The 24117-nt window shown below is 34.6% G+C and overlaps 1 protein-coding gene across 4 annotated transcripts in view; it reads right to left on the bottom strand.

Annotated features, from left to right (window-relative positions):
• Positions 1-24117, bottom strand: part of Rab3gap1 (RAB3 GTPase activating protein catalytic subunit 1) — a 90616-nt gene that overhangs the window by 1948 nt on the left and 64551 nt on the right. For 3 of the 4 annotated variants that reach the window (XM_003478725.5, XM_063258988.1, XM_063258987.1), the window contains 13 exons: positions 23835-23927; positions 23228-23397; positions 20492-20581; positions 19463-19635; positions 18484-18538; positions 17887-18252; positions 12608-12745; positions 8495-8722; positions 5102-5198; positions 4907-5010; positions 4662-4777; positions 3054-3156; positions 571-591 (listed from right to left, as the gene is read on the bottom strand). In XM_003478725.5, coding sequence (XP_003478773.2) covers positions 571-591; positions 3054-3156; positions 4662-4777; positions 4907-5010; positions 5102-5198; positions 8495-8722; positions 12608-12745; positions 17887-18252; positions 18484-18538; positions 19463-19635; positions 20492-20581; positions 23228-23397; positions 23835-23927 — 1754 coding nt within the window. The remainder of the gene's footprint in view (positions 1-570; positions 592-3053; positions 3157-4661; positions 4778-4906; positions 5011-5101; positions 5199-8494; positions 8723-12607; positions 12746-17886; positions 18253-18483; positions 18539-19462; positions 19636-20491; positions 20582-23227; positions 23398-23834; positions 23928-24117) is intronic. The other variant, XM_003478724.5, reaches the window with a different exon arrangement.

Below are 24117 nucleotides of genomic sequence, written 5' to 3'. Positions count from 1 at the left end.
GCAACCTGCTTGGAAAAGTGCGGGCAATGTTGAGACATCTGGTGAGAAGGAATCATGTTGCTATACTGCCTTCTGTTACTTGAAGCAATGACCAAGTCCAAGGCTGATGTCCTCAGTCCAGTAAAGAGCTATCTCTACAGAGTCTGGAAAGATGTGTGTGTGTGTGTGCGTGTGTTTTTAAGGTTTTTAATCAGACAAATTAAGACTGGTGACACTGGTTTTGTTTGCTGGGCAGCTAATGTGATAGGTGTGACAGATCCATACTGCAAAGGTCACAAAAGAGAAGTTCTCACAATTAAAGACACTAACTTTTTCATTAAAATTGTACAAAATACATGCTCATAACGGCTTCCATTTTTAACACTGATTACTTCTGTCACAATACCATTTCTTTGGAAAAAGAATATGTGTTTTGGCAATGGAAACATGAAATCATGTTAAGTTAAATATTAGCAAGAAAGGTATGCAAATTCAGACTGTTAAAAGAGGTGGTTAGTTTTAATGACCTTATGAAGTTAAGAGGAATGGAAAAGAGCAAGGAGCTATGAGGGACAAAGGCTATTTTGTTACCTCATCAGAAGATTCAGTCAGCTTGAGAAAGGGTGAGAAAAGAAACAGTGATGAAAGGGAAACAAGCAAGATGGATTAAAAAGAACCAGACAAGAGATTGTAGGATCATCTCAGAGATCGCATGCACTACGTTAAGGAACATGATTCTATCAAAAGAATATTTAAGATGAATAAAGTGACACCATATACAACACACCTAGCTGTCAAACTGAGCAGACACATTCCTCTACTCATGCATCTGATGGGTCAGCAAAATAATGTATAGGCTCTTATTTAGTGAGGCAATGACTTAATAAAAACCTAGCTCTTTTCTTTCTTAAGAATTGAGATGCTTTAAAAAGTGTTTATGGCCTGAAAAAGAAATAATCCAGTGACCAGATGTCAAAGAGTTATTCAATGTAGCAAGACTGAAGCAAAATTTGATCATTTTCGTGGAATTCCACTTAAATATGTATGTACCACAAGCATATCTAATTATGATCAAGTTTATTATAATTTACCATGATAGAAAAGTTCTAAATATATTAATACATAAAAATTATCAGTGAATAACTTTTTAAAATATGTTAAAATCTTTCATTATTACACTTAAGTGTCTAATATTGGAAAGTTACATGAATAAATTTAATTTATATTAGTGAGACACTTAAGAGCTGAGTTTCAAAAGGTACCAATTAGATGCTGGTTATATGGATAGAGTTTATAAATTCTCTAAAAATATTCAGTATGAATCCTAAAAGTTACATTATAAATTATATAATGTGAGGCAAAATTATATAATTTCAGTGGGATTAGAGGGGATTAAACATATAAGAATAATGGAAAGATGACACAGTCCCATATTTAGTGATAGCAAAGTAGAAATAACAAAGTAAATACATAGTAACAAAGTAAATTACATAATATCTTAGTAAATTACATAATCTAGTTTAAAAAATGTTAGTATCAACTAGATGCTAAATGTTGACAGTATTCATCAGTGGTTGGTAAGATTAAATGTTTTTTTCTTTAAGTTTTTGTACAGTGAAATTTTGGGGAAGGGGAGTAAAGAGGCTGTTTCAAATATGGGGTAAAAATTTTGATTAAGTACAAAACAAATAAAAATCTCATCAGTCAAAACATAAATCCTCTTACTACACCCTTAAAAAATTATCAAAGAGGAAAGTGTTTTTACAATATGAGAACTTTCATTGGTGGTTAACAAGGATATATATATGCCTGTTAGCTTCTGTATGGTAAGCTGGTGAAGATCAGTACAGGATATAAAAACAAACTCCATTCTTGTTTCATGTCAGAGACAAAAACAAAGCAAAGTCAGCATCTATTGTTTTTTAAAGTCTGATTTAAGGATATAAAATGTTTTTAACTTGAGATTCTTAAATTTAAGGAGCTACTGTGTACATAACCTCAGTTTTTAGCTCTTCCTAAAAAATATAGGTCAGTATATTTGACTATGACTTTGACTATATTAAATAGTTGTACTTCAGACCAACTTGACAGGAATTTAAAAATGCTATTCCATATGTATGATAAATGTTTTTCATCTTTGGTTCTGAAAATTACTTTTCAAAGCTGACCTAATGCTCTAGTTCCTAATATCATCACAACTGGTGGTAATCATGATTTCAGAGCTTACACACATCATACTTTTAACCAGAATCCCTATACTAATGTGCCCTAAAAGGAGAACCACCTGTGGGATGCCATTCCCCGCAACCAGCAATCAGGACACAGTGGTACTTCAGTTCACAAATGCTTTTGTTTGTAAACAGAAGTTTGGTTTTTGTTTGCAAACTCTGCATCAGATGACAAATACAACCACAACCATCTTTCTTTTTTTTTTTTTTGTCTTTTTGCTTTTTATCGGTACCAGGGATCGAACTCATTGACTGCCTGCTTGCAAGGCAGGCACTTATGCCGCTGAGCTAAATCCCCAGCCCCACAGCCATCTTTCTTACACAAACACAGCCATCTTTTCCAAAATCGTACAACAAATTAAGTTTGTAAACCAAGGTATCACAGTACTATATAATTTCAAACCTCCTACTTTGACTAGTGGAAGTGATGAAAACAATTTTCAAACTTGGCATTCTTGCTGTGCTAAGTTTCCATAATCTTACATGTCCAGTCTTTAGCTGGATTTCTTCATTCTAAGACTAGTTAGATTTTGGCTGAATTGTGCATTCATTTAGAAATCCACCCCGACGCCCTCAGCATAGCTCTGGCTACTGCTAATCAAGTAACTACTAGCTTCTGTAACAATGGCTTTTCTGAAAGTCAGGTTGTAATTTAACATTTTACTTTAATATGCAGAAAAACCAATGGATTTCAAAATCAAAACCACAGAAATCAAGAGTCATTATTACTTTAGTGCCTAGGTTCTCAGTAGCTGTGTAACCTGAGTTGCATCTAGGGGTCAAACCCACATCTTCATGAGCAGAGGCCTAGAGATCACGATGCAGTGAGTAAGGCATCTCACATACCCTTTGAGCATTCACAAACAAGTTGTGAATGATCCTGCCAGCGTGTCCTCTTCCTGCCCCAGTGACTAACACTTCAGGCTGCTCCAACAGGCAACTCACAAACCTAGGAGACAAAAGCAGTAAAAGAATGGAAAGCCAGCTGCTCAGGCCGCTCTGTCCACTGTCTCAGCTGAATTTTGTTGACAAATCCTGAAATCAATACTCATTCAACCTATGAAACCTGGAGTAGAAATTTTATAGACTAGCTACGACATTTTAGAATTACAATCTGCTCAGCTGACAATCTTATTGCTCTTTCAATTGTATTCATGACATTTAAAAAAAAAAACTTGTGTACAAGGATGCCAAAACAAAACCCATCTGTCTGTATAACTAATATACACTTAACAAAAAGTCTGTCTCTACCAAAGTGTAAGAAGAAATAGTCTGTTTCATACTAGAAGCTTAGAACATATTACAGTAAATAATAGATCAAAAAATATTTTTTGTAGACTAGAAAGCAAGTTTTATTTATCCAGCAAAGCAATGATCCCTATTTCTTATTTTTGTTTTTTCTTCAGGGCTATTTTTGCGCTTAAAACATATAGTTTGCTGGGCTGACTTGCAATTGTAAGCTGCACCATTATGTGCTGGAAACAGTGCTTCTGTGCACGCCACAGACAGCATACAGCGGAACTAAATGAGTTGAAGTACAGAGGCACCACACTGCACCACCTGCCCACTAATTCATACTTCTATTTTAGGAACAATTCCCTTGATTACAGCTTATTCTTCTCACTTAAAAGGAAGACATTTTCAAGAGCAAAGTAGGCTAGAAGAAATTTTCACTCAACTAAAGATAAAAAATTCAAACAAGAACCTGTTAAAAGCTGTAACAAATGCCTTGTCATATGGTATTAATTAGCATCAATAATCCCCTTTCTCATGAAAAAGCTGATGAAAACTTTAAAATTGTGACAAATTCAAGACACGAAACAAGCTATTTTTGAAACCCTTTTTCATATATTAAAACACTATGAAGAAACAAGCAAAAAAAAGGATAGCTTCATACTGATGTAGGCTCCGCTGGTAACAGGGTTCCAGTGTCAAGCCTCTTAAATATAGAAAACCTTCCCTGCTGCAATCATTTGCCTCATCTGGGAGAAGCCATGTGGTCATTCTTTTAAAACACATTTGCAAGGTACACATGATGAATACCTTTGTTATCACAAATATTGTTCAAAATAAAATAAATAGATACAGCATGCAGATACTGCAAATAATTTCTGCTATTATGGTTAAGATAAAGTGGAGACTGAAAGTTTGGGGATGCTGTGAGGAGTGGAGTTAACAGCTCCTCCAGTCCGTGGCACCACAGTTCCAGGGGCAAAGGCACCCCTAGAAAGAGGCCTTGGTAGATGTTTTCTGAAAGTTGCAGGAATAGAAATACCTAGTGGCGACTCAGAGCAAAAGTCAAATCCTAGGATAATTATTTCTCCAACTTTGGCAATGTCTCTTTCAAATGATACATGAGTACTACAGAATAGCCTCAATATCCTATTACAGTGTTTCTAGAGACCAGTGGTTTTTCCTACTGTAAGAAACTGGAGGTAGCCAAGTAGCAATTACCTTTCAAGATCTTCCTTTTCCTCTTCCTGTTCACATTTCTCAGTTCCAAACTTGGCCTTCAGGGATCGAGCTCTTGCAATTATGGCTTCCACACTAATAATCTGATGGATAATTTCCTAACAGTGGAAAAGGAGACACACATTGAGAGAAATCAGAAACGTCTTTTAAAAATTTTGTGTCTTTAAAATAATTATTGCCAAGTAGGGTGGATTCTTGGCAAGATTTTGACACCACATCAAACTTACTTCTAATTTCTTATCTTCTGGGTTGGGGAAATGCAAAACTTTACTCGAATGGGATACAATCTGCTTTATAATCTTCTTAATGGAAGAAATGTTTTCCAGACTTTCTATTATAAAGGGATCAAAAGTCATCATTAAACAAGTCAAAAACACTTTCATTTCAGAAATGAACAATGACTAACAAAATAAGTTATTTACCTTCTTCCTTTACTTTGAGTACAGCTGCATGAATCACGCAAGGTAAAAGGTGCCGAGCCAGGTCTGCAGGTTTCTGGATTGCCAAATAGTGTAGCACCTGAAGGGGACACATGGTTATATGGTGATTAGAGTAGGTACTGAATGTGAAGCAGCCTTTTTACCCAAGTACAGAATCCCTGACCACAACTCGCATCCCAGCAGAACAGTGTTCTCTAACCAACTGTCTCTGCTGTCCAAGGTAGGTAGCTGCCACTTCTAAAGTAAGACTGATGTCACTGAGAAAAATCTCAATCTTTAAAAGTGATCAGTTTTGTCAAAACTTTTTTCTGTTTCTAAATATGGTTTACACAAATTAGGAAAATACAAAGAAAAACCATCTGCAAATTATATCACCTATAGATAATTGTCATGAGCAGAGCATTCCACGTTTTTTTTTTTTTTTTCCCTTTGTTGCTGTGCTGAGTATTGAATGCAGGGCTTTGTTGCATATGAAAGGCAAGTGCTCCACTACTGAGCTACCTCCCCAGAATTTTTACGATTCTTATTTTGTGATAGGGGCTCTCAGTAAGTTGCCCAGGTGGCCTCCAACTTGCAATTTTCCTACTTTAGCCTCTTCCTATAGTTAGGACTACTGCATCATCTTTATTGATGGAATTTTCTTTTTTTTTTTTTTTTTTGTTATTGATGGAATTTTCAATCACCTTTACCATATATAAGCAATCTGTAGAAAAACATTTTTAATCCATGCAAGTTTGATGCTCTGCACCCAAATTTCTACCTGTATCTAGAGATGACTCTTCCCTGAATTTATAATCTATAATATGAATATAGTTGTAAAAAGTTTCCAATTCCAACACAGCTTCCATATTTACCAGTTATCTCTACTCTAGAAGAAACGCTCTCCCCTCACCCCTGTATCTTAACATAGCTATATTTTATCAGTATGGTTCCAATAATTCTTATTTTTTCCTGTGGTTATAATTCATTAATGTCCTTAATTACTTGGTATTCAAACTGACTCAAATTAGCCTGACAGTCTCTTTAAGGAAGCTCGTGAAATTTCCCTCTTTTAAGCATTTCTTTACTTTCTATCAACATTGGATATCCCAGGGTCATTTTATCCCTCCTGCAATCTTAAAAATCAGTCATTTTTCTGAGGGAAGCAGAGTTACTTTTATTGAGGAGTGTTTTATAAATCAAGATATATGTGCTCCTGCTAATGAGGTGTCACTACTTCTAGACTCCTTCTAGCAACTAGCTTGTATATTTATGTATACATAACTACATAGGCATATACATATACCTATTCTAAATCCACACCAGTGTGTCAAATCCAATCCATTTCACTGGATTATTCCTTGCCTTCTTCAATTTCATACTTGAATCTCACATCTAGTGCATGATTTTTGGCTTCCAACAGCACCAAGATATTAATTACTCATATAAGTATGCAGTTTCACCCACATTATAAAAAAAAAAAAAGCCTAGAAAACAGGGTTCAGGACTTGTTTGCACCACAAATGAGGGTATACAGCCAAATATCTTAGGAGCCCATAAATCACTTGGATTAGAATTTCTCTCCCCTAAATTCCTTTCAGTATACATTTAGCATTGGGATTATGATTTAGTTGAACTCATAGAAATCATTTAGGTGTGGTGGTATTTTATGTGGCAGCTGGTAATTGCTTTCTATCTCTTCTATGAAAATTAGTTCATTTAAGTTTCATTCTTTATTAGGGGTTAGCATACTGCATTACTTAGAAAACCACCTGATTCAACTAGCCTTTCAAATTTATATACCAAGATGGAAAATAGCTTTTTACAAAAAACAAAAAACAAAAAACAAAAAACTTGGGGCTGGAGATTTAGCTCAGCGGCATAAACACCTGCCTTGCAAGTGCGTGGTCGTGAGTTCAATCCCTGGTACGGATAAAAAAAAAAAAAAAAAAAAAAAGAAAAAAAAGAAAGGAATAAAGAAATCCTGTGTCAATTATTTGCCCCTTTTGTTATTTCTTACTTTTTTACATACATGCATTTCTATTTTCCCTTGATTAAAGCAGTAAATGGTTTATCTATTTGTTTTTAATTTAAAAAAGAACTACATTTACTAGTTTAATCTTTTTTCTAGCTCTTATTCTTATAGAGAAAATGAGTAGTGCTCTATAATGTCTCTGATTAAATTTAAATATGAATCTACTCTCTCTTGGTTCCCTTTGTAATCTAATCTTCATTTTTCATATGGTTATCTTTTTCTTCTACTTCCAGCCTAAAATCAGTTGTCCCATTACTTGTGGTATTTTTTTTTTTTTGCGGTACCGGGGATTAAACTCACGACCTTGCACTTGCCAGGAAGGCGCTTATGCCACTTAGCTAAACCCCCGCCCGTTTTTTTTTGTTGTTGTTGTTGGGGCTCACTTCCTTTGTATTGAGAAGTTCAGATTAAACCTGACTTTTCAAATTGTTTATATTTGAATAATTTTGATGATATTTGATTCAGTATGGAGTGCTATATTACAATTTGTTTTGTTGCTACTCTTCTGAGAAATATTTCCATTAGCTTTAAGATCTGATTTGCTTCATTTTTAAAAGTAGTTTTTTAGTCTGCTCTCTTCTGTTCCTAGTAATTTCACAGACAGTTTGAATGCGTCTTTCCTGCAGTCTATCTAGTAGAGTGTGGGTATTAAGTGAGAAAGGCTGATAGTCCTCTTTCTTTTTCATTTCTCCCAGATCTTTTATTTTCTCTTATTGTCTGCCTTTTCATCACTAATTTATCTCTAAGAAGAATCACTCTTTCTCTTTTTTTTAATTAATTAATTTATTTATTTATTTATTTATTTTTTCCTCTTTCTCTTTTTTTACCGGTACCAAGGATCGAACTCACAACCACACACTTGCAAGGCAGGTGCTTGGGTTGCTGAGCTAAATCCTCAGTCCCTACTCTTTCTCTATATAATCACTCATCACTTAATGACAGGGATATGTTCTGAGAAATGTGTTGGGCAATTTCATCATGTAGAAACTGAACAAAGACTACATTTAGAGAAACCCAAATGATATGTCAACCAGCAGACATTACCACTCATTGCAATAAAAAGACCTGGGTTCTAGCTCTGAGTAATTGAAGCATGAGGATAACAAGTTAAAGTACCACTTGGAGAACTCAGTTGATACCCTGTCTCAACATAAATGCCCATTTTTAACATTTCTGATAGATACCATATGAATGTCTTTGGCATTTAGATCTAAAATCTTAAATGTAAATAGTAAACACAAAGTCTCACTGCATTTCAATGCTTTTTCAGGTGTGTTTAAAGCTCTTATGTCTACAAGAGCAAGTTTGTAAGATTTAAAAATAATTGTCATTCTAGTATTAGACACTGAAACCTCATTTACCTTTTCTGCTTCACGTGTATCATCAAAGAGCCTTCTTTGTCGTCTGGCAGGTATTGGCTTAGCTGTTTCCCAGGCTTCTACCCACATGTTGCTTGGAATTTTCATTCGGGCACTCAGTTCTCCTTTCAGAACTATATTCCCCTTATCATCAGTCACTTCCTCTTCAATATAATCCCTGGGGGAATACCACCTCACAAAATCTTCCAGAAGACAACCAGGGTTGGCTGCCTGGAAATAGGACAAGAAATCCAGCAAAAACCAGATAAAGATCCACATTTACTTATAAGTCTGTTTGCAAAATTATGTTTATACAACAAAGTCTAAGTTTTAGTGTCACCTTTAACCTTTAACAGATGTTAAACTGCCAAAAGCATCTTATGTTTTGCTGTCTCAGTTTTATAGAAAATGCAAACAGTTTCATTTGATGAACTTAAAAAAACTGCATGTATATTTAAGTGTATAAGATAGATAACTCTATTACTAAATTTTTGTTGGACCATTGAACAGAACTGTTTGCAGTCTCACTGTTTGAATGTCCACTTTGTATGCTTTAATTTTGTCTCTTGAACAACTATTTTTAAGATGACAATATGTAATCTATTAACTAGTGATTTCTTACTGTTTATTTTTTTGAAATTCTGTATTATTGTACCCTTTTTCTGTTTTTTTCTCTTTAAATAAAATTTTAAAAGATTATGTTACATAATATTTAAAACTACAGCATAACTACTCAAAACTTAGGAAAGTAGTAAATTTCATAGTATATAACATGATCAGAGTAATACAGTGATAGAAAGGCTTTCTTCTTTTCCTCAATAAAGCAATACCAGTACTGAAATATATATATCAGTTAACCTCAAACCTGTTCTATTCAGCCATCAAACTCTTGTGCTTTGTATAATGAAATACTATCATATAAACTGCTTTTGTGCTATTAAGAAATTGGAATTCAAAATACTATTTTTCAAGGTTCTGGAACCAACCATATTAAAGTTTTTTCTATAGAATTAATAATGATACATATCCCAAACCTTTCAGTGATTCTACTTTTTAAAACTAAAAAAAATGAAGAGGCTTCATAATGTTAAGAGGAAGACACAAGAGATCTTTTTCCAAGTGTCCAGTAATATACTAGTACAATACAAAAAGATGGGAATGAAAACCCAGCCAATAACAATGCTCTGTGTTAAATGTGAAGGGCAGATCGCTAATGTGATCCTTATTTGGTTCAACTGCTGTCAACTTGACTGTCCCTACCACCTCGCGAACCCCATCCCGCACCCCCAGTCATCAGAGGAAGATCCTTCATTGACTTAGCAACACAAATTTCTAAGAGCTGTGTCATGGTCCATCACAGCAAGAAACTGCTGTGAGCCGCAAGTGAGTCAAAGTTACTTTATGATAGTGACATAGCATTTATGTGTAATGATTTAGATCTGAAGCAAAACTGTACTAATTTGAGTGAAGAGAGCAAGCTTAATACGAAAATATTCTCCTTTTTACATGTTCAAAAACAGACATTTTATACCAGAATTCTTCCTCCTGGTTGTCCTTACTGTATCAGGCTGAATATATAGCTACCAGGCAAGGGTCCAGGCTATTCCAGATACAGTTTTTTTTACCCCCTTACTGCTGCCTGTATATACTATAAGGGCATGCTCCAGAAAACACTGTGCCCTCCTATCTGTCTGTGTTGATGCCTCAAGCACACATCACCATTCATTCAAAGCTCTGGGGACTCTTGAAAGGGCCCTGAAAACTAGGTTGTTCCTCTACAACAAGAAATAGGCAGTCCTTCCATTTTAGAATTATTATGTATTTCCTTAACTGATATGGTAACTGATTATCATATTCAGAAGCAGATGTGTTACTGGCTATTTGAAATGTTTTCTGATTTTAAAAAAGTTATTACAGCTTTACAGATATCTAGATTAGTCCAAGGGAGTTTAATGAACCAGTTTTGCTCATACACAATGATAAGGGACCATGAAAGACCAGCATGTTTCTGTGGGGAAAATACACTTAGAGATTCAGAATCTCCTGTACTTAGCTCTGCAAAGATGCTGAAGCAGCACAGGGACAGATGAACAAGAAAGCAGCTAGTGGTCAGATGGAAAATCACTGCTGTGGAGCTGGGGTACACACACACACACACACACACACACACACACACACCCTCAGCCAATTCCCTTTTCTGTATCTTTTTGGTTTTATATCTGAGAACCAAATGGCTTCTCTTTATCCACTGAATCAAGCATTATTCTTCTTTCACAGCAAAACAGAACCCACAGATTTTTTTAATCTTTAAGATACATTTTTCCCCACTTGGTAAAGACGGAAAAAATACACAGAGAATAAAAGGTTTTTATTATTACTTAAATGTGCTAGCTAGCAAGGATGGATGAGAGTAGCACAGGTAGTCACAGTATGTTTGTGTTTAAAAAGAATACCTCAGGGGCTGGGGATTTAGCTCAGCGGCAGAAGCGCCTGCCTTGCAAGCAGGCAGTCGTGAGTTCGATCCCCGGTACCGATAAAAATGAAAAAGACAAAAAAAAAAAGAATACCTCAGTATTTCAGAAAAAATTCAAACTCAGACTGACCTATATAACACAGACATAAGACTGAGGGACCATGTACTGGGGAGATAGGGCTCAGCACAGGTAAAGCAGAAGAGTTTGAGCCTTGGAGATAGTTCAGAATATGAGCAGTAAGAAATAAAGCGTTCAGCCCACTTACTGAGAACCAAATGGCTTCTCTTTATTCCTTGAGTCAAGCATTGTTCTTCTTTTACAGCAAAACAGAACCTACAGATTTTTTAATCTTTAAAAGATTTATTAAATACATTTTTACCACTTGCAGTATTTTTTAAACATGTGGGCTAAGTATCCTTTATCCAAAGTACTTGGAGCCTTCTTTTTGGATCTACGAATATTTGGATACACATATGAAATAGTTTGGGAATTAGACTCAAGTCTAAATTCAGTTTTGTATATGCCATAACAGCCTGAAGGTCACTGAGAAAAAATATATATACATACATATATATTTTTTAAATTTATTTTTTATTTTTATTTATTATTATTATTATTAATTATTTATTTTTGTGTTTTTTCGAGACAGGGTCTCTATGAGTTCAAGCTGGCCTTGAGCTCACTTTGTAGCCCAGGCTGGTCTTGAACTCGCAACGGTCCTCCTGCCTCAGCCTCCTTAGTGCTGGGATTTCAGGCATGAGCCACCATGCCTGGCTGGTCATTTAAGATATTATTTTAAGTAACTTTGTGCATGAAACACAGTAGCTTCATGACGTAGAGTTTTTTGTTTGTGGCAAGTCAGTACTAAATGAGTTTTGAATTTTGGAACATTTCAAATCTTTGGATTAAGGATGATGCTCAACTGCATATGCATGTGTTTTTCCTTTAAAGATAAATAACTTGAAAACAAAAATCCTTTCTGGAATGAAGATTCCTGGGTTTTTAAGTGAATAAGCCAATCTAACTATTACCTGAACCCTATGTATTCTATATGTAGATCTATAAAAAGCCTAAAATCTGTTTCTCTGGGTAGCAAATATCTATTCATACAACATGATGACTGTTCTGAGGAACCTTCCAAAACCCACTCAGCAGTCAGTCACCTCTCTGACCTTGCCTTCTTTGAAATCATCACATAATATTCACATATCTTCTCCCACCTCAGAAGACTATGACTGAGGATGAACACTGTATTTCCTATTTATCTACTTATAGGGTGAGGCACACAGTAGGCACTCAAAGGTCTGTTGAGGGAAGGAATCCACATAAAATCCTCAGTTTCTTAAAAATCTTACATTAACTGCCTGAGCACACAAAAAGGAAAAAAGCATTCCAATATGCACATGGAATGATTCAATCCTCAACTTTCAGTTATCAATAAGATCGTTCTTTTAAACTTAGGGAATAAGCTTGCCTGTATCTTTTGGGGGATGAAAGTAGGGTGTTGTAACTATTAATGAAATCCAAACATTTAACAAAAAAAAGACAGCCAGGCCTTTAAACTACTTTTATAGAGTGGCTTTCACAATTTTATCCTAGAATAGCTCAAAATATGCCCCAGAACTCTGTAAGTGTGACCCACCTTAAAAGACTCCATATCAGAAAGCAGACAGGCACTCTGCATGCGTGCTCGGAGGTGAGCCCCTTCTGCCGATGTACCTAATTTAGCTAAGACCTCAGACTGCTCTTCTAACAGATCTTCTGTCATAGGTGCTGGTTCCTGCGAAGCACAAAAAGACAAAGCTCATGGAGAGCCCTTTTTTAGACAAAACAGAACAGTAAAAATAGAATAAAGACAACAATTATTTTGTTCTCTAGTAGTCACAAGATATGTATTCGAAAGAATTCAGAGCAATGCACAAAGAATCTACTTTAAAAAAAAAAAAAAGAATAAACGTGATTGCTTAGGTCTCCTCCCCAAAACAGACAAGACTACCATGTTTCCTTTGAAAAGAAATTAAGAGCCAAAAGACAGAATATGTGTCCAATATATATTTTCTGGACTATTAGTGATGCAGAAACAAAGTCCTAATATTACTATATCAAGCATCACTGGAGGCAACAAAGGTTTTATTGTAAGCAATGGAAATCGGGTTCAACACAAGAAAAATGGGAGGGAACAGCTCTACCAATGATCATCTCAGATTATAGAATTATAAATTCTTTTTTTTTTTTTGCTCCCCAGTGAAGATACATCACTTTTAACTACCTGACATGTACCAAGCAATAATCAGTAAGACATAATGGAATGGTGGTTAGGCGCTTGGGCTCCAAAGGCAATTTGCTTGTGTTTATACCCAAGCTTCATGACCCTGGGCAATCATTCATCATTACTAAGACAAATGCTCAATAAAAACTATCAATTAAAAACAAAATACTTGATTATATTATAAATTTTATACTTTGACTAAAGAAAAGTATGCTTATTAAAATACAAGTGCAAAAATCACATGAATTTTTACTTAAACATTATACTTGATACCAGGGACCTTTTTCTGTTGGGGAAGAAGCTACTTTTCTTTGTCCTTTAGTCCTGAGATCACAGGATAGCAGCAAAGAAGGAGATATTGAAAGTATACTATTTTCCCACCTGGAAAGCTCAGCCTAATGTAGACAGTGAACATGATAAAAGGAGAATTAATATCAAAACTGCATGAGGACCATACATTTTCATTTATACTACTTCTGAATATGCCCAACGTTTTCTCAAATACATGATCTAAAATGATCACTGAGAAGGGATCAGGGCATTTTGTAAGTGATGAAAGAGGTGCAGATAAATAGAACCTTACAAAAGACTACTAAGGGGAAAACTACCAAAGAGCAAACTGAAAAGAAAACACAGCACTAAATGAAAAGGCATTAATTTTATTTTAAGAAAGTCTATGCTTCTAAACTTTCTCAGACACTCATTAACACAGTCAAATATAACAATTAGTTCATTAAAAGTAGGGACTACTGTTAATTAAAACAAAGGTAAAAACAAAAAATTAAACGTTGTTACATTAACACATAAAATACTTTAAATATAATATGTAACTAATCCTGAATAGACCAGAGTAATGTAAAACAGAGTAATATAAAAAAACTTAAAATTATAGATATGCTACAAGATAGAAATGCTTTCATACCTTCCACTTATTAACCATTCATGATAAAACTTTTTAGAGATTTTTTAAAGTATAATCAACTTACAATAATTTAATGGATGCATCTGAAAAATTATAACATGGATACACTCATGAAAACAATCACCGAGATGTTTATCAAGATGATAAATATATAATTCACCTCCAAAAGTTTCCTTATGTCCATTTTTACAATATCCACTAAAAAGGTGAATAAGCAAACTATGAAATATCCATGAAATAGAAATGAAATATAAAACTTCTAAACAATAAGAATGAATGAACTATTGTTACAGTAATGTATCAATAATTATGCGGAAAGAAATCATACTTAATAGTTGCTGTTATACAGCTTGGCCTGGTGAAATACACCTGTAATCCCACCACTCAGGAGCTGAGGCAGGAAGATTGCCATGAGTTCGAGGCCAGCCTGAATCAATATGGTGAAATCTTGCCTCAAAAAAGTGGCTGCTATTAATTTCAGAAAATGCAAACTACTCTATTTTGTTTTGGAGATGCGATTATGCTATGTTGACCAGGCTGGTTTCAAACTGCTGGGCTCAAGTGATCCTTCTGTCTCAGCCTGCCAGATAGGTAAAGACTGTGGGAATATATCACTGCACCCAGTTATTGTTTTTAAAATGAGGAAAAACAAGGCTCAGAAACAAATCACAATTTGTACTAGCAAAACTATAAATAATGGTGGTACATATATATCCAGTTCTGCTAGATTCCCAAGTCTAGGCCTACAAGAATTATAAAAGCTCCATAACAAAAGAAATACACTTACTTTTCAACATTACAAAATTCTGTTTTATAAACCCTCACGTATCCCATTCCAGAACCGCTGAGCCCATTTGCACACACTTATCCAGGGGCCTATGCTTGCATAAGACAAATGGTAAACTAGGCTTCTAGACATGATGGACCCAGGCAGTTAAAGAGAAGGCCTTATTCAGAAGTTGTGATGTCTGAATTGCAAATAAAGGAGATTGTCTGAAGCATAAACATTAGAAAAGGAGAGTTAAATATCAATTATTCAAGTTTCTAATATAAGTTGCTAGAAAAATAGTAAATTAATTCCAAGAAAAAAAGGAGGAAATAATGGAATCAACATGAATAGAGAAAAATCAATAATGAAACAATACAAACAGAGAAAAATCAAAACTAAAAGTTGTTTTTTGGGGGGGTAAGAGATTAAAAATATCAAATTTGCTCTTTGGGAACAAAAGAGGTACTATATACAAAATACCAATTTTAAAATTTGAAGATCCTTATAAATTCTACAGATACTAACAATTATTCAGACATTACAAAAGAATATAAGCACCTAAAAAACTGAAAATGTGGGCTAGGGGTTTAGCTCAGTGGCTCAAGGACTTGGCTGGTAAGCACAAGGTCGTGAGTTCGATCCCCAGTACCAAACCAAACCAAACCAAACCAAACGAGGTGTGATTCCTTATAGATTCTACAGATATTAACAATTGTAAAGACACTATATAAAATATAAGCACTATGAAAGAATATAAGACACTACAAAATATAAGCAGGAGGATTGCTGAGAGTTCAGGGTTAAATTGGGCTACACAGTGAGTCCAGACCAGACTAAACTATGCTGCAAGACCCTGTCTCAAACAAATAAACAAATACCTACTTTGCACCACAAAATGAAACACTGGTACAAAAAAGCTTTATAGATGGAAGACATTTCACAGCCTCAAGATTAAGATGTCAGTTTTCTACAACTGGATCTAAAATTGATACAGTAAGAATCAAAATCCCTACAGGGATTTTAATACATACTTTGTATGGAAAAATGACAAGCTGATTCTCAAACTGATATAAAAATACAAAGGTTCTATGATAGCCAGTATAACTACGAAAAAGGATAACTGATAGTATTAGACAACAAGATCCGTTATGAAGGGCTGGGGATTTAACTCTGTCATAAGCACATGCCTGGCAAGTGTGGGGTCATGAGTTTGATCCCTAGTACCAAAAACAAAACAAAACAAAGCAAAGCAAAGCAAAGCAAAACAAAACAAAACAAAACAGAACAAAACACCTGTTATTAAGCTACAGGAATAGTGACACTGTTATTGACACAAGAACTGACAGAAACCAATGAAATGACATAGAGAGTTCAGAAATGGACCAACACAGTCTTGACTACACACATGTATCTACAGAGATACCTCTGCCACTCAGTGAGTACGGCAGATATTTCTGATAATAGTGATAGAATAATCTGATGACGAACCAAAAAAATCAATCTTTTTATATCAAATGTGTAATTAATTTGAGATAGATCACAAGCATAAATACAATAATGAAAAGAATAAAGCTTCCAGAAGAAAACATAAAGAGAACATCTTCAGAATCTTAGGGTAGGCAAAGATTTCAGTGGAACACATAAAGCACTATTTACATATGAAAAGCACTGGTAGATCAGACCTTTTAAAATTAAGAACAACTGCTCAGAGGCATAAACACCTGTCTAGCAAATGTGAAATTTTGAGTTCGATCTCCAGTATAAAAAAAACAACTTTTTTTCTTTTTGAAAAGGTTTCACTATGCAGTTCAGGCTGGCCTTGAATTCAGTTTGCAGCCCAGGCTGGCCAGAACTCACAGCAATCCTCCTGGCCTCAGTCTCTCAAATGCTGGGATTACAGGAGTGTGCCACCATGCCTGGCCTGGAAAAAATGTTCGTAATACAAATACCTAAAGGTTTATATTTGTAATACATCTAAAGACGAGAAAGTATAAAGAATTCCTAAAAAAGCAAGAAAAAGTATTTTTTAAAAACACAGATGTAAGTCTTCAATAGGTATTTCATTAAAAAGATACCAAAATAGGCAAATAAATATATGAAAAAATACATTGATTAGCAATACTCATCATGGAAAAGTAAGTGACATAAAATCTCAGCTTCACCACAGAGGCAAAATTAAAGTTCCTAAAATATTAAGAGTGCAGAAAAGAGTTAATATAGCGGGCCTGAGACTGCTATCCTTAAAAAAGATTTGCCTTTATCTGACATGTGGGAAGGACATACTGTTTACTTTCCTCATGTGAAGTCGATACATAACACTTAACTCCTTCTATCATCTTTCCTTCCCTTCCTCCCTCTCTTGATCCCCTTCCCATTTGAGAAAGATCTATTTCCCTACTTTTATTATCTATTCTTTTCCCCTATCTTTTATTTTGCTCTTTATTTGTAATTTAGATTTCTAAGAGAAACCATGAAACACTTAAGCTTGCATGACTGATTTATTTCACTTAATATTAACAGCTTCAAGGTGTTCTTCAAACACGATAAATTATCTACTTTAAACTTAGCTTTCGCATGACTGTACAACCCAAACTTTTGAGATGGTTTTGGTAAGTTACTAAATTACCCTGGATGACTTTAAACTTGTGATCCTCCTGCCTCAGTCTCCCAGAGGCCAAGAGTATAGGCATATGCCACCACATCTGGAATAAACAATGACCTTTTAAGGAATTTTCCCTACCCCAAATCCTCTTACTAGGATGAAGTTACATTAACATGTTCCTGCTGGCTTTAACAGTGGTACAAATGGATCTTTTAAAAAAAGCTGCCTGATGGAGATAGTCACGAATGTACTGCTACTGGTGCTTCAAGTCACTCTACAGCAAGACATACAAATCATGGTCCTGTCATGAATGTGTTAAAAAATAACAAGAAGAAACTGACAGAAGCACTGCTTCCTACCTGGGTTACTGGAATGTACAGAGGTTCTCCATTATGTAGTAGTGTAAGTTTTCCATGCTGATAGAGACGTCCTTCTGGTTTTAAATTTGCCATCTCCTTAGGTCCTCCTTTCTTGCCACTCTCTTGTCCATTTCCTTTAAGTTCTTCTGTATCACTCAGGCATTCAAAAAATTCTTCTTCACTATCACTCCATGAATCCCAAGATTTTCCCATCTCCCCCTTCTCCGTATCTTTGAGATGATCCGGCCCCAGCTGATCTCCAATTTTTCCAGCATCCCCTGGATGTGCAATAGTTACAGTGTCGGAAGTACTTATTTTTTTCCCCTCATCACGTGCCTTCTTTCTTTCAATACAACAATTTAACATCTTAAGAAAACAAAAATGACATTATAGTTGAATTAGTTAACATAAAAATGAAAAATCTATTGCATACTTTTTCATTCTCTATTTCTTCTCAGACCCCTACTGTGAAGCACAGTTGCTCTAAGTGACTCATTGTAGCATAATGAGAATAGCCTATACCCATTATTATATTTAGTATTAGAATAAGCTCTGACTATATTAACACATTTATACACGGCTATTGGGAAATTTTACCTGCAGCTTCTGATGCAGTAAACAACATCTTAGATCTGGGGCTCCACTGGCCAATCTATCAAATAATGTGAAAAGAAAGATTAGCTTTAAAAAAATTGCTTTTTTTCGGCTGTATTATCACAATCTTTTACTATATTAATATGAAACAAAATTAGATTTCTATAGATAAGGAAACCAAATCCTAGAAGAGTGGCACATATGATGATTAAAAGATCAAACTTATTTTATCCTAGTCCTATCCCACAATCACCAGCAGCAAAAATAAAAGATACTTCAACACATAGGAAGCTGGTAATAGCTTTCTGGATAATAAAAAACTTAAAATGAGAGAGTCTCTAAATCAATCCCAGGAAGTAATTATCACACAGTTTCACACCACACAAAATAAATTAATGTGTATATTCAGCTCTCAATTACTGTGCTGGAGTCTCACTATGAAAACCAAGATTTTCACTCTGTCTTGCCAGTGGGACCTTTGAATGCTTCTATTTCTAAACCACTAGGTTCTTGGCAGTCAGCCAGAGGTTCTCATTTATAGTTAATACGCTTCTGGTTCTATAGTAAGTTCCAGAGCAAAACAGTAAGAAATAAGAGAGGACCCAGCTAATCAGAGACTGGCAAATGACATAATAAGCATATCTGAGCATTTTTGGAACAACTGCCATTTTACATTCTTCATACTATTATTATTTTCCTTAGCTTGGATAAATGATTACTAACTTATGCAAATTGACATATATGCTAACTAAAACCTTCTATTTATAAGAAATGTCAATAAACAGATACAGCACTATTCTTTTATGTTGATATTTAGGCTATTCCACTTATAAAAAATTATTATTATAATAAAGTTGCTGTAGTGAATACCTCATATCCAAGTTTCCGTTTTTCTAGGGCAGATTTCCTTAAAGGGGAAAACTACTTCAAGTGTTTGGTAACAAATAAAGATCCTATCTAAACAAATAGAAAAATTTATTACCCTGGAATGAGAAAGTTGTTTTCCCATCTGAAGCGCATTTCAAGAACAAATTCCTGCCAAAGATGTGCCACTCCTTTTAGGCCTCCATGGTAGAAATTGATCATACAAAGGCACAAAGCTAATTTGTATGTTAAACTGTCAGATGGTGCAGATTTGAACTGATTGTAGAGATTCTAAATTTAACAATATAAAGACAAAACAACATTTGTATACATAATAAAAACTGTAGAAATGTTAATACTAAAATTAACCTATTTTATGAAAACTATCTTTTATCAAATACTGTAACTACTGCTTACATAGTTCTTAGCAGATCTGTTTCCAAAATTTCTAGTTAAGATCAAAAAAGTAAAGCTATAGTTTAAATGAGGCTGAAGTTAAAGCTTTTATTTTCTTCTGTGGAATTTTAACATGTATTTCAAATTTCCTGTATTGTAAAACATTTTTTTAATTATAAAATGAGTACACTTGTCAAAATAAAATTGGCAAATTGAAAATGTGAGAGACCCTGCTTTCTTCCCTTACTACAGGAAATCTACTTTCCAACAAACTGTCATTTAAAGTTCTCATTTCTCAAAGATAGGGAGAATATGAAATTTTCATTTTACACATTTTGTTTTATTAAAGAGTTTTCTGGGGAATGGGGATATAGCTCAGTGGTAGAATGTTTGCCTAGGCATATGTGAGGGCACAGGTTCAAGCAAACAAAAAAAGTCTCCAGTTATGCTTGGTTTTGAAATACTATATATGAAAGAAGCTGTTACAAAACAAATGTAATGACTTTGTAAAAATGAGGAAAATCTTATATCCATGTACAGCAAATTTATATTATTTATCACTGTTCCCTGAAAAGTTTCTGCTACTCTAGTTATGCTAGTGTTCTGCAGGTCATTATCTGAGTGCAGGCTTTGACAGTCATTCAATTTTCCACAGGCCATTTTTAAAATAAAAAGGCTACCAAACTAGAAATATAAATGCTCCTAGAAATTCAATGTATTTAAAATATTTTAATATTAAATCCCAACTTACATAATCTTCACTGTCTGATGGAGGATTATTATGGTCTGTTGAAGTAGTTCCTTCTAATAGTTTCTCAGAAGCAGCATCAGGGAATAAGAACTTTACAGGGAAAAAGGAAAATATTCACATGTTAGACCATATTTCCTGTTTTGTTGATTTTTATAATTATACTGACACTAAATTTTACAATGTTTTTATTATTTATTATACTGGCCAACTAGTTCTACATTCTCTGAAATTTTACGTTTTTCTTCAAAAATACAAAGAACTTATGTAACTGGCCAATTTCAAAAATAGTTTTCATGAAAGTAACCATCTAATTCTCTTTTTTCTTTCTTTCTTCTTCTTTTGTTTTTTTTTTTTGTTTGTTTGTTTGTTTGTTTGTTTTTTGAGACAGTATCTTGCTATGCAGTTCAGGCTGGTCCTGAACTCACTGTATAGCCCAGGTTGGTCTTGAACTTGCAGTGATCCTCCTCTCAGCCTCTCAACTGCTGGAATTATAGGAGGATGCCAGCAGGTCTGGTTAGTAACCTTCTAATTCTGAGCTAAATAGTGAAAAGCAAAATCTCTTCACTGTGATTTTAGACTGTTACTTTTTTTTTTTTAAAGTGCTAGTATTATGAGACAAAACTATAGAGAATTTAAAGATGGTATTCATGAGAATCTGTAGTTATTTCATTAACAGGTTTTCATATGTGTCAGGCAAGTTCAACCCATGACCTGTGGGTTACATGGACTCCTGGGCAGATAATAATGCAGCTCCACAAGATCATAAAGTTTTATCTAACACTGTCATGTATTTTCTGTGTGATATCTTTCATAACTCTATTGCTTGGTGCACTAACCGTGTAGGTGCAACAGAACACTGAGTAGGGCAGGGCACAGTGCAGTGCTAATGCCAGCAATCACAGGTGAACTGAAATCCACCTGCATCAAAAGTTAGATGCATTTGTGCAACTTGGCAAGTAAAATGCAGCAGCAATTATTGGAAATAGCATTTCAACCTACCTATGTGTATATGTCTCTGAAGACAAACATTTATTGTAATTAAGCAGACACGTAAATTTTCTTATTTAAGTATTAAGTGTAGGTTATTTTTACAAAAATTTTAGAAAATTAGAATATAAAAAATAAAATTGGTCACTTACATACATTAACTGTATTGTATATTTTAAATGCAGTCCAAGATAAAAATTCTCCACTCATTTTAGGCCACGCAAGCCAAAAGAGTGGACAGCTGTCATATATGTAATACTCAAAGTGTGATATTAAAGACCTGTAACTGTGTGATGCATGCTTGGAAAATGAGCAGCAGTCTGTGACAACCAGTGTATCTTTTCTAAGTAGTTTCTGCTGTGTTGTGTGTGTGTGTGTGTGTGTGTGTATACAGGGAGAAGTGGTTAACATTTTTAGTATACATGACAAACTTTGTAATTTGAATAAACCTCTAAGGATTTATTCTGAAGAAACCTTTTCTAACAGAAATTTATTTTCAATCCCTTTATCAGTGTTGCTCCCAACTGTTTTGGTTGTGCTGACCACTAATTCCTATTATGTGTACCTTGGAACAAAGTATGAAACATTTTCGTAAGACTTTTTAACTGATATTCAATAGACTTAAAAAAATTAGCGAAAGTACTAGTAGTCAGATGTCAGTACTAGGCACATTTACAAAAATTAACCTATTGTCATACCATGGTCTGAGTTAAACATCACTATGCACATTTTATAATGTACCAGCTGAAAGTTTAGCTGAAGTCTGGTTCACACTGAGATTAACATTAGGCTTCCAAGGTCCAGTATCCTCTTCAATATAATATTAGTGTTGAATGTTTTTCCCAAGATAGTATTAATGCACAAATTGCCCTAAGTACAATTATAACTATGGTAAGAACAGCAATCATTTATCAAAAGCCTATTAAATGCTATGTAGTACCACAGACAGTCCTTTAATTCTTACAACAACCTCACAAAGTTTTGTTAGTCTTGCAAAATGAATTGCTCAGTCATCCAGGAAGTCAGGATTAGTATCTAGTCTGCCCATTCCAACACACTATAACTGGTAGCCACCCTAGCCTGCTTCTCTATCTCCATCTGCTCCTCACTAGACAGAATTCTCTACATTGTTATCAAATGCAACTCAAAAATATGAACTCTGATAATGTTATTATCTGCTTAAAATGATATTAAACTGCAAGATAAAAATGCAGTGCTTTAGCATAGCAGGTTACCTGCTACCTCTTCAGCCACATCCCTTGTCACTCCTAAGGAAGTACCCTATTAAATACCAACTGTTCAATATGCTCTCAGGTCTCTGCTATTCCTCTACTTCAAGAATCTTTTATTTTGGGCTGGGGATTTAGCTGGGCAGCATAAGTGCCTGCCTGGCAAGTGCGAGGTCATGAGTTCGATTCCCAGTACCAAAAAAACAAAAACCAAAAAATAACCTTTATTTCAACACTCAGCTCAAGTACCTCTTTATGAAGCAGTGTATGATTTCCATTCACCAGACCAAGACATATATAGCTTCTATGTTCTTACTGCCTCTTGCCAGACTTCACATGACACAGAGTTGTACCTTTTTTTCTTTCTTTTCCCATTAACTTGTTAGAATAATTTTGAAAGAAGATTTGTTTTACTCATTTTATATTCCCAATCTGGTGTCTACCACAAGGAAGGGACTGAATATATAAGGAATAAATGCTTATGCATATAAGTCATAAAGAAATAAGATAATTTAGTTACCAAAAGAATAGCATTGAGGACATCATTATTCAGGGGTGACTCTTCTACACCTCTGTGTTTTCGTATTTTCTTCTTTGCAGTGTGTACCATATTTGAAACTGATAATTTATGAATTGGAACTGGTGTTGGCTCTGTCAACTTTGACAAAGCATGAGTTATATCAGCAGTTTCTATAAAAAGAGGAGAAATGAATACCGACTGTATCACAATCTCAGCAGATTAAAGTGCTGAATAAATTGGTTACAGTATCGTTTAGCCGTTTTTCCATTAGTGTTACAGGGTCTCAGAATGAAAAAATTTTATCAGTTTAAGACACAAACATAAATGACAAAAGTAGTACATTATTTCTCTACAGGGTATTTTTAAAAAATGAGAGTCTCAAACTCTGCTTTTTAAAATATCTGACTTTTTGGTAGAAAGAACTTATTAGATGTATTAAATGTCTTAAGCTTTGGCAATACCCTGGAAAGAAATGATATCTGTTTAGTCCACAAAACTTGCTTTTCCAACATAATCAAAATGAGAAAAATAGATGAAAAGTTGCTGAAAAATGTGCCAAAGGAAAAGGATGAGACACTTAAAAATGTTTAAAAGAAAAATAAGTCACCTCTTCCTTCCTCCTCAAAGGTGGATCGTCCAAGAATTTCATCAGTTGACTCCTTTCGACGGCAAATTTTTAAAAATTCAGTAATAAAATCACCTACACAGAAAAAACAGTTACCTATTTTTGACAACTAAAAGAAATCAGTCCTATAAATAAAAATACATGACTTTTCATAAAAGTTTTTAACTAAAACACAGGAAAAAAATTAGTTTTTCCTCCGAAGAAGACAAAAATTAACCCTATTTCAAAAGCCGCCTGTTTTTCCTTTTTGTTTCCTCATGCTCTG

Source organism: Cavia porcellus, unplaced genomic scaffold (assembly GCF_034190915.1).
Source record: "Cavia porcellus strain 051 isolate PalLab524CR breed Dunkin Hartley unplaced genomic scaffold, mCavPor4.1 scaffold_12, whole genome shotgun sequence".
NCBI lineage: Eukaryota > Metazoa > Chordata > Mammalia > Rodentia > Caviidae > Cavia > Cavia porcellus.
This window is presented reverse-complemented; position numbering and strand designations above follow the sequence as displayed.